Here is a 19,004-nt window from a genome sequence, read left to right on the forward strand (position 1 = left end):
GACTTTGGCCTGGAACAGATGTCGCCGATGGAACTAGATTTCTACAGGTTATATTCAACAAAGAGACAATTTCTTTACCTTATTCGACCAAGTTCGAGACAGAAACAGGTCCCCAATATATACGAGTATTACATGACTGACAGGTCAGGGTCTGCATGTCATGCATTAAGCTGGGGCACGTTTACCGCAATTGTCCAGAGCTGTCTTGCTTTCAATGTGGCAAAAAGGGACATTATAAAAGAGACTGCAACAAAAACATAGTATTAAGAAGACTTAAGGAAAGGAAGAAAGGAGCGATGAATAATATAGAAATGCAGGACCAAGATAGTGCTATACATACTGACTCCAGCGAAGAGGAAAGACAAACGGAAGAGGCGGGACAAACAATGGAGAAGAGACAGAAACAGGAAGACATGCCAGAGCAAACAACTAGCTGAAAGGAGATTGGAGAGAAAACGGAACTGACACAGCAAAGGGGGGTTTCTGAAGATATCCAGCAGATGTATGCAATGAAGATAACAAAAGCCAAGATAAAGATGCCTATTGAGAACCACCAGTGGAGAGCAAATGTGATGAAAGTGAAGATGAAGAAAGAACTGGAGCGGAAAAAAGATATTGATATTGATGGAAAAACGAAAAAAAAAAATAAAAAGATGTACAACCAAAGACAAGAAAAAAAACATGCCAGAAGAAAAACATGAAAAGAATATGTCTGATCAAGAAAAAGCAAGATCTGAGATGGACATGGACAAAATACATGACAAAATGCATGAGGAAGTAATGAGTGGAAAAATAGGAAATGGCTATAAACGAGTGAAGAAGAAAGTGAGATGAGTGAGATCTCTGGTGATGAATTGATGGTAGATATTGACGAGGAAAATCTCAATAAATATTAAAAAACCTACTGTGAAAAATAGAAGAGAGAAAGATGAGGAGAGAAAAATAATTTCTAAAATACCAACAAAGACATCAAGAAGATGATAGAAAGAATGCTTTTGTTTGAAATGTTTAGTCATCAAATACATTCAAGTGATTAAAACTTTTATTTTTTATCATTTTGGCGATTGATTTTGGGATTTATTTATTTTTTGTTATTTGGTCTTATGAATCCTCCTTTTTAAATTTCGGTACAATGACTACCATAATATCCTTTCACGTAAATGGCCTAGAAAGTAGTAAAAGAATGGAGAAAGCTATACAATTACTAAATGCGGAAATTATTTGTTTACGAGAAACACATTGGGATTCAGAGAAAATGGAATGTTTTAGAAAATAATGTGTTTTTTGTTTGTTTTTTAATGTTTTTTGTAGTAATGGAGACACGAGAACAAAAGGATATTTCCAAGGGTGCAGGAATGTGAAAAAGATGAAGTAAGAATTGTAGGCATCAAAATCATGAATGATAATACAGAATGGAAAATCTTTTCGATATATGCGCGAAATGATAAAGAAGAAAAGGTATTATTTTTTGAAAAACTGGATAAGAAATGTCATGGAAATTGTATTGTGATGGCTGATTTTAATGTATGGTGTGGAACAATAGATGTTGCTGCGAATATGGCTTTTAAAAATGATATATCAAGTAAAGTCTTAATGAATGTAATGAAAAAAAAGGATTGATTGATGTATGGAGATCAAAATTGAAAGGAAATATTCAAGGCATCAAATAGTAAATGGAGCATTAAAACAAAGTAGAATTGACTTTATTTTATGTAAAGAGGAAATGGCAAAATATTTTAGAAATTTTAAATATATTCAAACCAAATTAAGTGACCATGTGATTTTCAAATGTGTATGGGGTAAAAAGGAAATAATCAAAGAAGGTGGGATATGGTGTATGAATGAGGACATTTTAAAGGATGAAAATTATCGAAACCCAATTACCCAAAATGTAATTGTAATTGCTATGGATTTTAAAACTGACGTGTTGAGCTGGTGGAAGAAATGTAAAGAATTGATAAAGTAAACATCAATAGAATATAGTAAAAAAAAGAACCATGAAAGAAAAAAAGATGACTTAAGAAAAAGGCTAAATGAAGAGAGTAAGCTAATTGAAGAAAATAAAACAAATGAAATAGAAAGATATTTAGAAATTAAAAGATCAATTAGATAAAATGGAAGAGAGTAAATGTCAAGGAGCAATATTAAGGAGCAGAGCAAGATGTCTTGTGGGTGGGGAAAATGTACAGGATATTTTTTGAAAATTGAAAAGATAATGAGGCAAATCCACGATAAGAACGGGTAAAAAAAAACAGCAAAAAATTAGACTGCATGTACAAGAATACTATGCAAATTTATTTCAAAAGGCAGAAGAGAAAGAGGAAGATATGAATAAAGTCTTGAAACATATAGAATGTGAATTAAACCAAGAAGAGAAGGAAAACTGTAATGAAAACGTAACTATGGAAGGGATAGAAATCGCAATAAGTGACCTATATAAAAATAAGGGTCCAGGAATAAATGGACTAGGAATAGAATTTGTTGTTTTTAAAGATTAAATGTCCCAATAATTCTAAAAAGAGTTTTCGATGAAATGGAAGAAAAAAATCAGATGGTTGAAGAAATGAACACTGGATGAACTCCCTCTTGGACATCAACAAGACTCGCCTCACTCGGAGAGCCCTGAGGATTACAAGAGACCCCACCTACCCGTCACACCGCCTCTTCACGCTGCTGCCATCAGGGCGAAGGTTCCAGAGTCACCGTGCATGAACTAGCAGACTGAAAGACAACTTCGTCCACCAGGCTGTCATGATGCTGAACTCCCTTCCTGCTCTGCCCCCGGGTCTGCACCAGGCACTTTTGGCTCCATCCATTGCACGTCTGCCCGTCCTGGGTGGGGGACCCCTCCTCTGACGCTCACCCTGAGGTTTCTCAGTTTTCCTCCCGATAGGGTTTTTTTCTGTTTCTGAGTGTTTCCTTAGCCAATGCGAGGGTTTAGGGTAAAGGATATGCAATGCTGCCCATGCTGTCATGAGCCATGTGCTCCCCCCGGTGGTTGATGGACTGATGTGAGGATGATTTTTGTTGCCATGTATCCTGCTGTGTATTTATCAATTCTTTATATTTGTTCCTGTCTGTGATTTTTATGCCATGCGTCCAGGTCTGAGAGAACAGATATTTCATCCATGCTGTATGTCTTGTACTGTAGCATATTTGACAATAAAGTTACCTAAATACCTAAATAGCTGGAAAATACGGAAACTAGGAATAAAAGGAAAAATATTTGTGACTAACGCACTATTAATAAGTAAAATTATTTATATTAGGAATGTTGTTCCCATTAATGAAAGAGTGTTAAAGCAAATTGACATTTTAATAAGAGATTTTATTTGGGAAGACAAAGGAGTAAGAATTAGTAAAGATATATCAGAAAATAGATATGAGGATGGGGGTTTAAAACTAGTCAATCTAAGGATTAAAAAAATGCACTAAGAGTTAAAACTATGTCGAATTACTTAAATAACAAGAATGATCAAATATGGAAAATGTTTTTGGGAAAAGCAATAAGTAAATATGCAGCGAATGAAAATACAGGAATTTTTATGATTTTTAGACGAAGTCTCATGGAAGATATATCGGAATACTATCAAGAGGTTCTGGAGGGATGGGGAGAAGCTCTTAATGAGCTTCATTATGATTGCAGAACACGAAAACAAATACTAATCCAACCGATCTTTCTTCACAATCAAATACGGACACTTGGGAAGGTGTTATTCAACATGAAAATGTGCAAAAGCACATTCAACACTAAACATACATTTCTGAACTGTTTTTAGAAGGTTGTCAACAATTTTATTTTTGCAGGTTCGAAACCCACTTTCCCTTTGGCCGAAAACGGGTTTTCTGCACTGTTCACTCACTGCTCAGCGATGCCTCAGAAGAAAATTTCAGCCGTCATGGGCGATACGTGATGCGCTCGCCCCGGGAGCTCAACCTCACCCCGAGGAGTGACCATCGCACCCGCCGCTGACAGAGCCACCATCGTGCAGTGGATTCGTGTTTATGCCGTTGGCAACCAGCTCACAGCGCTTGAGAACATCATCGCGCTCTTTATGAGCTCCGTGGACAGGCTCATCCATTGCAGAACCTCGCTCACTCCACCAGAGATTTTGGAGTTTCAACAGTCCGTCAGCGTGGTGCCCCGCTCGTGGCGCCTCTTCCACACACAGCCGCTGCCTGGGGGGAACACCGTCACTGGTCGAAGGGGCGGGGTGATCCCAGCCGTCAAATCATAGCCGTGCTGATCATCGCTGCTCATCTTGGAGAGACCAGTCAGCTGCTCTGACCTCTGCTCCCTAAGCGTAGGATGAAAACTTTGTATCTAAAACTATGCATCTGTAACAGGTCTGAATACTGTGGCCTTGTCTACAGTTAAAAAGTGGTGTCTTAATGTGGTCAGTAGAACGCCGTCTGAAACAATACGTGGAGTCACATGAGGCTTCCACATTTGTCGATGGTGAGAAAAGTAATCTTTATTTGACATTCTGTTTTTTCATTGCGGTAACCCACGCCATAATTCGATGTCTTACTGAAACATCACTCACAAACATCTCACTTTGTCATACAACAACTGTCAGACATCATGAACCACATGCATAATTCCTTTTCATCTGAATGTATAATTCTGCCATTAAACCTTTTGGCTAGTGTTGAGAAATAATAAAACTTTACTTTTCACCAAACATCGTTATTCACCACAAGCAAACCCAAGTCCACACAACTCAATCACCCGTGCCATGTCATCGTAGGTTGTCAGTATTAGCTTACAAGCGGCACATCCACACAGAGCGAACTCAACGTACAAAGGAAACACAGTATACTTAAAAAACGCGTCACCATCCACACACTTAGATCCCAAATCAGTCAACCCCAAGTGGAACAAACAAGTAAGTAGTTATGAACAAATTTATTTGACTAACCTGAAACAAAATGTGGACAGAGTCACACGAGGCTTCCACATTTGTCGGTGGTGAGAAAAGTAATGAAAAAAACTTCACTTCCTTTTTACCCACACATCTTCAATGCCCAGCCTCTGTCCTACCCTGCCCTCTACTTACTTAATCAACTCCATGTTGAACAATTAAATGACATCTAACACACACTCTGTGACCACACATAAGTGGGCGTCACACACTCCCCAACAAACAAATGACTCCTGACGTCATTAAGTTGATGAAATATGAACTTAAATACTATTCAAAAGACCTGTGTAATATAACCGCTAGGTGTAAACACACAGCAGGGAAACCACTGGTACATCGACAAGTAAGATAGGTGGTTTGGGTTGTGCTGTATTTCCCACACTGTCCTATGTGACACACTAAAGACACTTACTGCATTTACTTCCTTTTTCGATTGGTAGGAAGGCTCACCCATAGAATCCTATGTTAACCTCACAGCTGGCTTTCTGTCACGTCCTGATTTCCTGAGTGTCGGACTAGAATCAGTGTGAAGGTCTTGGGTGTCTGACTGACATGAAGGTGAAATATATGAATCACGCTCTTGTGAAGAACCTTCCAACTGTGTATTGTGTCATTCCTAATATCCCGTTCAATGTGTACGATTATTATTTGTTTCTAACATTAGTATGCATTTTTAACTGCTTACAAAGTGTTTGCTTGTAGTACTCATTATATGCTGTGTTTTATTCAACCATGTTCACCTCAATCTCATGAATTTCACTCTTTAATTACATAAGGTTTAATCTTTATTGGCACATATGACTATTTGTATCAGTGCTACTTCGTGCTGTTTTTTTCTTGTATGTTGTTTTCAACTACTCATGTTTTTAGTTGACATTAAGGAAAAGATTGCTGTTTTTAAGTGGAACTAACTTTAAAAGCCAATATCATAGCTGTTTATATCACAAAACAAATTATTATATACACATTTTAAGAATGACTGTTTTCACAGTTATCAAGAATGGCGAGTCATGATCCTGGCCGACTGGCAGCAATCGTGGTGTCTGTCATCTTCTTTGCAGTAAGTTTGGTGTTCAACGCCCTGGCTGCGGTGGGAACAGATACGTCAAACTAACCATTCAAATAAAGAAGAGGCGATGGATGAAATTACGACACCATTATTAAGATGAATTGCTATAGGTCCGTACACAACAACCACTGCCAACGTGTCGGAGGTGTTCCACACCGAGATCACTCCTTCAGGTTGGGCCTTTAACATCTGGAGCGTCATCTACGTCTGACTTCTGCTGACGTTTATCTACATCGTAGCAGGCCTTTGCAGAAAGCAAGTTATTTTCTCCCCTTGTTGAATAGCAGAACAGTGCACAAGCCACTCCCAAAATATGGATGCCTTGCACTGTTGTTTTCTTGCTTTCATAAATAGATAATATGATTTCACATCAGTACTGATGATATAACTTTATGTCAATGTTTTTGGACTAAAGGAAAAGAAAGAATTCCCTATCCAATTAAGATTATAGCTCCAAAAAGCCCATCCCAGCAAGAAGCAGGGAGCAGATTGCTGGTCCACTGGTTGCACAGAGAGAGATCAGCATCCCTTATATACCATTGTTATGACAGCATGATAGCATGATTTGCTTCATAGACAGCGAAACAGTCGTAAGTTCTTCTGCAGTTGGTCAAATGGTTTCCTGCAAGCTGATATCCTTCCACATTCGATCCATGAGAGATTTATTCAAGAGCCCACCTATGTATGAGCAGTTAAAAATAGAGAGGCATTAATTCAGGTCTTTCATCATTTTTGTTTCATTTTATTTTGTGTAGTAATTTGTACAATGGTAACCAATGTATTAAAAAGGTGTAAATAGTTAACAGTCAATTTTCTTGACTTTGTTTTCCATTCAATCAGGACCGGCTATGGCTACGTCTACTATTGTATCAAAGATGGCGCCGAGGAAGGCTGGCCTGGAATTATCGTGCATGTTATTTTGTTTATTTTTGTGTTTTGATGGAGCATCTGCGTGTTCTTACACACGAGATCAATTGATGAACATCAGGGCTATGACTCCGTCTGACTTACTACCAGTATTTTTGGTGTCAGTTGCGGAGTTAGTTCATCTTTTGGCTGGGCGGAAGAAACTGAGGAGTAGAGGGAAACGTGCCGGTGCGCTCGTTCGCCTTCGTCGAAGAGGATCGCGCACTCCGCTTCCCAGGATAACCCTCCCCAACGTCCGCTCGCTCAGCAATAAGATGGATGAACTGGCGCTGATGTTGAGACGGAACAGAGACTTCTCCTCCTCTTGTGTTTTGTGTTTCATGGAGACGTGGTTGAGCGATCTCATCCCGGACACTGTGCTTCATCTGGAGGGTTTCCAGCTTCACCGCGCGGACCGGGTTCCGGAGCTCACCGGCAAGACCAGAGGCGGAGGACTGTGTTTCTACATCAACAGTCGCTGGTGTACGGACGTGACGATGATCTTTCAGCACTGCTCTCCCTCTCTGGAATGTCTGATCGTCAACTGTAAGCCATTTTACTCCCCACGTGAGTTCGCTTCATTCATTCTGGCGGCCGTATATATCCCGCCCAGCGCGGATGTATGTGAGGCTCAGAGTGCGCTCGCGGATCAGGTTCTGCATGTGGAGCGAACTTTCCCGGACTCTCCTGTGATTGTGCTTGGTGACTTCAACAAGGCAAATCTGAGTGAGGAGCTTCCCAGATACAGGCAGGTTGTAAAATGTACCACCAGAGAGCAGAGCGTGCTGGATCACTGTTACTCATCGCTCCGCAACTCTTATACCGCCCTCCCTCGAGCTGCACTGGGTCTCTCTGAACACTTGATGGTTCATCTTGTTCCCACATACAAGCAGAAGCTGAAGCTGGCAAAGCCTGTTGTGAGGAGCATGAAGATCTGGACAAGTGAAGCTAAAGAGGAGCTGCAGTCTTGCATGGAGACCACAGACTGGGAGGTGTTCAGGGCTGCCACCAACAATCTGGAAGAGTATACAGACACTGTGACTTCATGGATCAGCTACTGTGAAGAGTGCATAGTTCCAACGCGCACCAAGGTGAGTTATGCAACTGACAAACCTTGGTTCACAACTAAACTCAGCCAGATCAGACGGGAGAAGGAGGCAGCTCGCAAGAGTGGGGACAGGAACTGCTACAAAGAGCTGAAGTATCGGTTTCAGAGGGAGCTGAAGAAAGCTAAGGCCGCATACTCTGACAAACTCACGCAGCAGTTCTCAGCCAATGACTCGGCTGCGGTGTGGAGAGGGCTCAAGGTGCTCACTAACTACAAGCCACGTGCCCCCCACACTCTGAACAACCTCGCTCTTGCACAGGACCTGAACAACTTCTATTGTCGCTTTGAGCAGCCATTTTGCACCAACACCTCTGTGGTCTCTCCAGCCCCATGTTCCACTTTACAACAAAGGACTATGCTGTCTCTTAGTGACACAACTAAGACCAACGATGTCACTGAGACAGCAAAGATCACAGTCACTTTTGATGAGGCACCCTCTCACCTCCCCCCTCTTCCTCTTTCTCTTGACATCATGGACATCACGTCCTGCACGTGGTCACTCAGTTCAGGAGGCTGAACCTTCGGAAGGCGGCGGGTCCGGACAGAGTTTCCCCTGCCATCCTAAAGCATTGTGCTGCAGAGCTGGCTCCAGTGTTCACGGACATCTTCAATGCTTCCTTGGTGTCCTGTCATGTACCTGCCTGCTTTAAGTCCTCCACTATCATCCCTGTTCCCAAGAAGGCCAGGATCACAGGACTGAATGACTACAGACCGGTGGCACTGACGTCTGTGGTCATGAAGTCCTTTGAGCGCCTGGTTCTCTCTCACCTGAAATCTATCACTGCTTCTCTCCTGGACTCATTGCAGTTTGCCTACAGAGCCAACAGATCTGTGGACGATGCAGTGAACCAGGCCCTTCATTTCGTTCTGGACCATCTGGACTGGCCAGGAACCTATGCCAGGATCCTGTTTGTGGACTTAAGCTCTGCCTTTAACACAATTCTTCCAGCTCTGCTTGAAGACAAGCTTGGCCAGCTCGACGTGCCTGACTCCCTCTGTAGATGGATTACAGACTTCCTGACCAGCCGAAGTCAGCGTGTGCGGCTGGGGACGACTGTCTCTGACACTCGGACCCTCAAAATTGGGTCTCCTCAGGGCTGTGTTCTCTCTCCATGGCTATTCTCTCTGTACACTAACTGCTGCACCTCCAGCCACGAGTCCGTGAAGCTGATCAAGTTTGCGGATGACACCACCATCATCGGGCTCATCTCAGATGGAGATGAGTCGGCTTACAGGAGGGAGGTGGAGCGGCTAGTGTCCTGGTGCAGCCACAACAACCTGGAGCTCAAGGCCCAGAAGACAGTGGAGATCGTCATAGACTTCAGGAGAGTAACAGTTTCTCTGTCCCCTCTCATGTTGGCTGGTTTAGCCATTCCTATTGTGGACTCCTTCTGCTTCCTGGGAACCACCATCACTGAGGACCTCAAATGGGAGCCAACCATCAGGTCCCTCATCAGGAAGGCCCAGCAGAGAATGTTCTTTCTGAGGCAGCTACGGAAACTACGACTGCCGACGAAGTTGCTGGTGGAGTTCTACACGGCCATCATCCAGTCCATCCTCACCTCCTCTATCACCATCTGGTACAACAGCGCCACCTCCAGGGACAAGAGCCGACTGCAGCGCATCGTACGTTCTGCTGAGAAGGTGATCGGTTGCAGCCTGCCACCTCTTCAGGACCTGTATGCCTCTAGGACCCAGAGATGTGCAGGTCGGATCAGAGCCGACCCCTCTCACCCTGGACATGGACTGTTTGTTCCTCTTCCCTCTGGCAGGAGGCTACGGTCCATCCAGACCAGAACCTCCCGTCACAGGAACAGCTTCTTCCCCTCGGCCATCAGACTGTTAAATTTGTGAACAGCCTTGTTGTTATGTTATTCTATTTATTTTATTTTATTTTATTTTATTTGTTTTTTGTTGCACTTTATTTCAAGACACTTTCCTAGTCAGTGGGCTCCCCACTGACCATGGCAATAAATCTCATTCTGATTCTGATTCTGATTCTGATTCTACTGCAGCCCTCCTGTCCTGCCATATGGCGTCATCATCAGTTGGTGCTTCAATATCTGTTTTAACATCGGCTAGCTGCTGGTCTGGGACCGAGGGTGATGAGCTCATCTTTTTCTAAAAAGTGATACGTTTCAACACAGTAAAGGCATCACAATAGTTTGTGTTGTTTTCTTCAACGCAACAGAATAATGAATGCTGCCCTGGTGTTTCTCATCCTGGTCATCCTCACAAACTACTCAATGGTCTTCTTCATCTGCCATGGACTTAAAACCTATGGAGCATGGCTCAACAAATACCACAAGGTGGACCTGTGGCTTCTGCGTATCATTGTGAGTATGATGGCTTATGATAAGGATGATACTGATACAACGTTTTAGAAATGTATAGGTTGAGGTGATGATTGCCATGTTTCAACATTGGGAACATAAGCTTAAACAACAAATTCTCGATTTTTCACAGGTTCAGAATGGAATTACGATTTACACAACCTGGACAACGCTTGCAACCCTCATCAACCTGGCTATTGTTCTCCAATATGAAGCTGAATTGTCTTCAACCTGTCTGCAACCGTGTCATACTCAATCCTGGCCTGTGTGTTACTTGTGTGGTAAGTAATGTCAACTTAAAATGTACATGCTCATTCATGAGCACGAGCTAGCCTACTATAATTGCGTTGTCTCTTCGACCCATTGCCTTTCATCTACAGTATAAGGTGATTTGTCTGCATGCCGTTATTTCCACTGTTGTGTTCATTGACCATTGACTTTGAGTATCTTGGAAGGGTATTATATTTAAAATGTGTTAATTATTTCGTACTATTCTTGTAACTTGACCAGGTTTCTTTTGGAGAACATAGTACTTGAAAAACACATGAGATACGTCCTCATCATATACCCTGCTGTGATCTTTGCACTGGCTGGCAATATGGACAAAAACTATGATAACATATCACCAAAGCAGAATGGCATTTTCATTCGTAAGAGTTGCACAGAATATTTTTTTTCCATTTCCATCCCTCCAGTCATACATGTTTGTTCATCTGTAACCCTGTGTGTCCTTCGGATTGTTTTGGTGATTTGGAGACAATTGAAGCGGCCTCTGTACGCGCATGCTAAGGTGGGGGACTTGTAGCCAATTGACATCAATGAGAGGCAGAAAAAGATATTTCGCTAAACATTTTGTCATTCACCTGGATATGTGTTGAGTTGATCTCATGTCATCTTTTTGCGTTGTGTTATTTTTACATGGACAGATTTATTTGGTCGGACAATTATCATCTGTATCACTGTACCAGTATATGTGACCCTTATAGTGACCTTTAAAATTATTAACTTCGCTCACCTGTTAATGGGCTCCAATCAAGCCAGTTACTTGTGAAACAAGGTATTAAAGTATAGTAAATGCTTGGAAGTAATTCTGACAGTTTAAAAAATTGAAAAACTTCTTTGTATATATGCATTATAGTATTATTTATTATGATTGCAGGAATCCACCTGGTTATGGTTGAATAAAAGGCAAAACTGACACACAAATATTGATGCTTGGCATGAGGCGAAATAACATTCTGTATACTTAATAATATATATATATATATATATATATATATATATATATATTATTAAGTATACAGAATGTTATTTCGCCTCATGCCAAGCATCAATATTTGTATATATATATATATATATATATTGTATATAATATATACAAATAATATACACATATAGATGTGTATAGATGTGTATATTATTTGTATATATTATATACAATATATATATATACAAATAATATACACATCTAAAACCTATATGGAGCTATTGGTCCATGTATTCGTATTATGGTAAGAGAGACATTGCTGGTCCTATTTAGAGCCAGAAATGGACAGCGACCAGATGATCTCCAAAGACTGCTTCAACTAACTCGTGATGAGGAGGACCAAAGAAGAAGAGGGAACCTCTATCAACTATATGATCGAACCACAATGATGTAAACGAACACTGCAACAGTGGGAGTGAAAATGTGGAACCCAAACAGCAAGGTTTTAAATACAAAGTATCTGACACAGAAACTGCAACACTACTCTCTGGTAGAGAACAGACTTCAAAGACCAATAGCAGCTGCCTGACAGTAACACACAATGCAAAATAGTGGACATAACGCGCACACACGAATATCGCACACAGTCACCTATAACCACTGTTCAGGACAGAATCATTCAGCAGCATAGTGTGAGGAGTCCTGATCGCATCATTGGAGCCCCTCTGACCTCAAGCCAGGACTTTTTTTTTGCGACTGCGCGGAGCAAAGCTGCGTATGACGCGTGCAGATGCGTTTTACGCAAGTCTACACACTACCGAGAGAGGGAGCTGTAGGAATTTAGTCATCGCACGTCTTCGATTATCGAATCTTTTTTTGGCCGATAAATAGTCTTCCAGGCAAGTAGACTTGACGAGGAATTAAAACTTCCATCCGATTACAATTTTCGAATTGACAGTTTAACATATTGTGAAAGCTAAATAAGAATCGGGACTATTGAAGAGAACAATATGCAAATGCCCAGAGTGTGCGCTGTTCCTTACAAGCAAAACACTGGGAGTAAGAGGCCCGGTCAAAGAGTGCGTTTTTTTTTTTTTTTTGTTTTTTTACAGCAGTGTTGTTTTGTTTTCTGGTTGATTTTACGCAAGAAAGCGTAAATTCAACAACGCTGACCTCTGCGCCTGGCATGTAATTCAAAGCTTCGTTCCATTCACTCTTTTCTAAAGCAAATAAAACTACTACTGCTTTGTAGGAAGTGTAAGCTTCTTTTCATTTCGAGAGATGTAGCGGGCTAAGCTACTATTAGCTGGCTGCATTTACGTAGTAAAGGAACAGGCGTCACAGACAAACACCAGCTTTGTTTAAAGGATCATAAAATGGCACAGAAATACCCCTCAGTGGTAAGTGACTGTTTCGAGTTGGTGTTATGTGCATAAACGAGTAAATACAGTGACCGTGTCCGACTGCGCGACGATGAAAATGTCAACAAGAAGGAAAAAAAGTCATCGTCATCCAGTCCCTTGCTTACAGCTTAAGTACAGTTTGCTTTTGTGTGTTTTGTGGCTTCTACGAGAATGGAAGGCCGTTTTTTTACAGTGTGGTCAGTATGTTTATGTACGAGCTGATATCAGATACATTCTCTTGTACTTCTTACTGTCATATGTAGCATTTATTATTTTTCAATTCTTGATATAGTGGTATATTTTATGCTCCCCTATATGTTTTTGTATTTCCGGTGCCTGCTGTTTTCACATTGTATGCATATTTCACTCATTTAAATTAAAGCGTATTAAATTAAAGAGTATTTGCAGATTACTTTACTGTCTTCATTCTCTTCATTCCGTTTATTTCCTGCGGAAATGCGTCGGTGTGTGGGTTCTAATTATTTCAAACTCTTTCCAGAAAAGGCCAAGAAGAAAACTGTGGAACGTGGAAAAGTGGTATTTTTCATGATTTAGTGCACACTGTCAAATCCATCAATTGAATTTCAATTATTACAACACCATCACCCAAATGTGGACATCTTGTAGTAAACTTTTAAGGAGACTGCTCTTCAATTTAGCAGGTTGAGTGGTATATAAAATGGTAAATTGCACTTACTCATATCACGCTTTTATGCTTTTATGTCAAAAGAACAAGGCAGCAATCTCTTTGTTTTCTATTTCAGTGATAGTGTTTTTTTGTTATCTGAGGTTGTGTTCTGGACATTTGTGTGTATTCCTCTGCAGGACTGAAACTCCCGTGGTCCAACAAGAAACATCCGAAAATCAATAAAAGTCCCTATCAACAAAAACAGAAAGGTAAATGACTGTCTAATACCAAATATCGTTGTCATTGTGGTTGCTTTACAAGTTATATTTATTTTAAATCTGTGTCCGTCTATGAGGTGATATTCTAACAGATTCTGTAATGACCATAAAAACAAATTATTGTACTCATTTTTTTTTTCAGTGGGCCAAGTTCAGAAGAGTCCAAGAGCCTGAGCATCGAGAAAACACCTGTGAAGACATCGCATCTAGGAAGAGAAACAACTCCCTTTCTACAGAAACTCAAAGAAGTTGGACAGACCAAAATGACAAGGTACGTTTGAGTTAGAGCAACTTAAATTGATTGCTGTTGTGACATTTGAAGGTAGTGTTGTATGAACGTATCAAAGGTGTTTTCTTGAACATATACATCGTAGACTTGCAGGGCTTAAAACATGTGACCTTATTCAGACATTGTCTTTCAGAGTAGGGGTGAGTTGTCCGGATTTGGAGAAGATTATAATCTATATGATGTCATGCAATTTATTTCCTTGGAAATGTTCAAGTCCCAAAATATTTGCGCATGAAATATAAGCATTTGTATTTAATATAGATGCTTTGGGTTTTAAGCATGTATTTTTTTCTCAGGTCGAGGAAGCAGTTGACACCTGTGAAAATACCACCACAGCCCAGACCTGAGCCTGATGATGATTTTTTGATTCTGGATCTAGATGATCCACTTTGGATTACCATCCCAAAGAAAAACACAGCACAGTTGAAAGAAGGAGTTCGCCAGAGACTGCACCAAAGGAAGAGGCCCCTAAGGCGGTCATGCATAGTCTGAAAAGGAAGGAAAATGTCATGTCCCCTCCTGTTGTGCTTTTATTTTGTATGGACACTTCCCCGTTTCCTGTGTGTGGTTTGTCTTGACAGGTCGGGCACGAGTGGCAGCTGCACCTCATTTCCCCTAATTTTCCACAGCTTCTTAAGGAGTAGCTGGATGACAGTGCAGCGCCAGGTCGTGAACGTTTTCATGTGTGGTATGCTGGACTTTTCATTCTTCGGATCGCTACTTTTCCTCCTGGACTGCCTTGCACCTGAGTATTTTTGTAAGTTTTATCCTGACTCTGACCTCTCATTTTTTAGTTCCTGTTCCTCCTCGTGCCCGATCCTCCTTGCGAACTCTTGTTTGGACTTTGGACAATTCCTGACCTTGATTGTCATTTATTCTCCGTTGGAGACTCCTTTAGTTGTCGTTATGGACTTTGGGCTGCGTCCCGTTTGTGTTGGCTGACATTTTTTGTTTATTAAATGCTGTGTTGTTCCGTTAACTGCCTCGCCTCTCTTACTTCCTGCAATTGAGTCTCCTCTCATTTCTGAGCCTTGTGACAGTACGACCTGGCCAGAAATGGACTCAGCAGGAAGCCAAGATTGGCATTTAGCCACAGGCATCCTAGGCACCAGGGTCTCCAAGTTGGAGAATTTCTCTAAAGAAATTATGGAGGCCTTCTCCTCCTTGTCTGCCTCTGTAAAACGACTTTCCTGCTCAGGGCAATCACCCGTTTCATCGGCTACTCCTTCTCAGACCAGTCCCACAGCTGCTCTAGTGGCGACTCGCGAACCTGTTGTCCCCATGCCAGATTTCTACTCCGGAGAGATCGGTTCCTGTAATCGTTTCTTATTACAGTGCAACTTAGTTTTTGATCTGCAGCCGAGTTATTACTCCACTGATCGTGCCCGTATAGCGTTCCTATTTAATTTAATGAGGGGTCGCGCCGGTGAATGGGCCACTTCACTGTGGGAGTCTCAGTCGCCAGTCCTCCAGTCATTTGAGTCTTTGACAGCTGAGATGCGTCGGGTGTTTGACTTGCCGTTTCGCAACACTGACTCGGCATCCCGTCGGCTTCTTTCACTCCGCCAGTCCAGCTCCTCTGTGGGAGACTACTCTGTCCAGTTCCGCATAGCCGCCGCAGAAAGTGGCTGGAATGAACCTGCGCTTAAGTCAGCATTCATCCAAGGACTGACTGAAGAGATTCGTGATCAACTGGCTTTTCGAGACGAGCCCCAGTCACTTGAGGATCTGATCTGTTTAGCTGTCCGGATTGATAACCGGTTACGTGAGCGGCGTAGAGAGCATAAGTTCTCCAACTCACTGCCCTTCACTCGACCTGATCCCAGAGTTCCTTCTGTCAGCTCGCCGGTTTCAGAGACACGCTTGACCAGACTGGAGCCCATGCAAGTGGGTCACACTCGCCAGACCCCCGAGGAGCGTCATCGCCGCTTCTCCCTCGGTCTCTGCCTCTACTGTGGGCAGGCGGGGCATGTGTTACAGAATTGTGTGGTGCGTCCTCCTCGCTCTCGCGCCACTCACACCCCCAGTACTCAGGTGAGCCACACCAGTACAAGCCAGCTGTCAGCCAATCGCATAATGTTACCAGCCCTGTTAACCGCTAATGGCACTCAGACCCCGGTTCAGATTTTTATTGATTCCGGAGCTGATGATAGTTTTATTGATCACAGCTTCGCCCAGTCATTGAACATCGCCCTTCATCCTCTTGATCACCCACGTCGTCTAAGTGCGATTGATGGCAGCTCACTTCCTGATGTAACCCACCGTACGTCACCCATGACTTTGACCATCTCAGGAAACCATACGGAAGACATCAGCCTTCTAGTGATCTCTTCCTCCTCCTCTCCACTAGTCCTAGGTCTTCCCTGGTTAAAGAAGCATAACCCCCATTTAGACTGGGTTTCCACCTCAATTTCTGGCTGGAGTCCTTACTGTTCAACTAACTGTCTCCGTACAGCTCAGTCTCTCTCTCGCTCTCTCCCCATTGAACAGTTTCCTCCCCCCGATTTGTCCACAGTACCAGTAGAGTATCATGACCTGGGAGAGGTTTTTAGTAAGGAACGCGCTCATTCATTACCTCCTCATCGCCCTTATGATTGCTCCATTGACCTTTTGCCAGGTTCTTCTCTGCCATCCAGTCGGCTATACAATGTGTCCCGGCCAGAGCGGGAGGCCCTCGAGTCCTACATTCGTGAATCTCTCACTGCTGGTTTGATCCGACCATCCTCTTCTCCTCTTGGTGCTGGGTTCTTTTTTGTTGCCAAAAAAGATAAATCGCTGAGACCCTGCATTGACTACCGGGGACTTAATGACATTACTGTCAAGAACCGCTACCCACTTCCACTCATTGACCCGACGTTCGAACCCCTCAACAAAGCCATAATTTTCACTCGTCTCGATTTACGCAATGCTTATCACCTGATTAGAATACGCGAGGGAGATGAGTGGAAGACGGCTTTTAAGACCCCACTGGGGCATTTTGAATACTTGGTTATGCCATTCGGACTTTCTAATGCCCCTGCTGTGTTCCAAGCTTTAATCAATGATGTGCTCCGTGATTTCCTGAACCTGTTTGTGTATGTTTACTTGGATGACATTTTAATATTTTCAAGAAACCGAGAAGAACACATGGTCCACGTTCGCAAGGTTCTACAACGTTTATTAGAGAACCACTTATTTGTAAAGGCAGAGAAATGTGAGTTTGGGGTTTCATCTGTGAGTTTCCTCGGTTTCATTCTGGGACAGGGACAACTTCGGCCAGACCCGGCCAAGACTGAGGCAGTAGCTCAGTGGCCCGTCCCCACTAACCGCAAGAAGTTGCAGCAGTTCCTTGGATTTGCTAATTTCTACCGTCGTTTCATAAGGGACTATAGTAAAGTGGCAGCTCCTCTCACGCTGCTGACCTCGCCCCAACGTCCTTTCATCTGGTCATTGGAGGCGGACGCGGCTTTCAGACGACTTCGTCAGCTCTTCTCCACTGCTCCTGTCCTTCGGCACCCGGATCCAGCTCTTCAGTTCATCGTCGAGGTGGACGCATCTGACACTGGAGTTGGGGCTGTTCTCTCCCAGCGGGACCCATCTGATAACAAGGTTCATCCCTGCGCATTCTACTCACGGAAACTTTCTTCTGCCGAGCGCAACTACGACGTGGGGAACCGAGAGCTCCTGGCAGTGGTTACTGCGCTTCAGGAGTGGAGGCACTGGCTTGAGGGAGTGGAGACGCCATTTATCATCCTCACTGACCACAAGAATTTGACCTATTTAAGGACAGCTAAAAGATTGAATTCCCGCCAGGCCAGATGGTCATTGTTTCTTGGACGCTTTAATTTTTCCTTGTCTTTCCGTCCAGGTACTAAGAATGTCAAACCCGATGCGCTGTCCCGCCATTTTGAGCCTCCACAGGAGAAGCCTGCTCCCAAAACGGTTCTACCGGAGTCCTGCTTTATCTGTGCAGCTACCTGGGATGTCGAAAGAATTGTATTGGAGGCTCAGACAACAGAACCAGATCCAGGTAATGGGCCCACTAATCGGCTTTACGTACCTTCAGCAGTTCGCTCCCAGGTGCTACAGTGGGGACACACCTCGAAGCTCACCTGTCATCCGGGGATCCACCGCACTCTCTCCTTCCTCCAGCAACGCTTTTGGTGGCCCAATATGTCTCGGGATGTCAAGGACTTTGTTTTAGCCTGCACAGTTTGCTCGAGGGGAAAGTCTGGTCACCAACCCCCAGCAGGACTTCTTCGACCGCTTCCTGTTCCGGGACGACCATGGTCCCACATCTCTGTTGACTTTATTACTGGTCTTCCCCCGTCTGAAGGTAATACAGTGATTCTCACAGTTGTGGATCGTTTTTCAAAGATGACGCACTTCATTCCCCTGCCGAAGCTTCCGTCGGCATTAGAGACTGCTGATCTGCTGGTGCTTCACGTTTTTAAGAACCATGGACTCCCCACAGATATTGTATCGGACCGTGGCCCTCAGTTCACATCCCAAGTTTGGCAGGCTTTCTGCAGGGCTGTCGGTGCCTCGGCCAGCCTTTCTTCTGGATACCACCCACAGTCCAACGGCCAGTCTGAACGAGCTAACCAAGACCTTGAGTCAGCTCTGCGCTGTGTTGCAGCTCGTCACCCCGCATCTTGGAGCACTCACTTACCCTGGGTAGAGTATGCTCACAATTCCCTGACGTCTTCTGCCACTGGCATGTCTCCCTTTATGGTGGCTTATGGCTACCAGCCTCCATTGTTTTCATCCCAAGAGCACGAAGCCACCGTACCCTCAGTCCAGGCTCATATTCGCCGCTGCCGATCCATCTGGAGGCACACCAGGGCGGCTCTCTCTCGTACTTCCCTGAGGAACCAAC

At 43.3% G+C, this 19,004-nt stretch overlaps 1 protein-coding gene across 1 annotated transcript; it reads left to right on the forward strand.

Moving 5' to 3' along the window:
- Positions 1 to 8,505: 8,505 nt before the first annotated feature.
- LOC128767377 (uncharacterized) lies at positions 8,506 to 14,640 on the forward strand. Its single transcript, XM_053879390.1, has 7 exons — positions 8,506 to 9,652; positions 10,024 to 10,110; positions 10,200 to 10,344; positions 10,475 to 10,622; positions 13,777 to 13,848; positions 14,000 to 14,128; positions 14,443 to 14,640. The coding sequence occupies exons 1-2, from the start codon at positions 8,744 to 8,746 to the stop codon at positions 10,078 to 10,080; spliced, it is 966 nt and encodes a 321-aa protein (XP_053735365.1). The 5' UTR covers positions 8,506 to 8,743; the 3' UTR covers positions 10,081 to 10,110; positions 10,200 to 10,344; positions 10,475 to 10,622; positions 13,777 to 13,848; positions 14,000 to 14,128; positions 14,443 to 14,640.
- The last annotated feature ends 4,364 nt before the right edge of the window (positions 14,641 to 19,004 follow it).

Source organism: Synchiropus splendidus, chromosome 11 (genome assembly GCF_027744825.2).
Source record: "Synchiropus splendidus isolate RoL2022-P1 chromosome 11, RoL_Sspl_1.0, whole genome shotgun sequence".
Lineage (NCBI taxonomy): Eukaryota > Metazoa > Chordata > Actinopteri > Syngnathiformes > Callionymidae > Synchiropus > Synchiropus splendidus.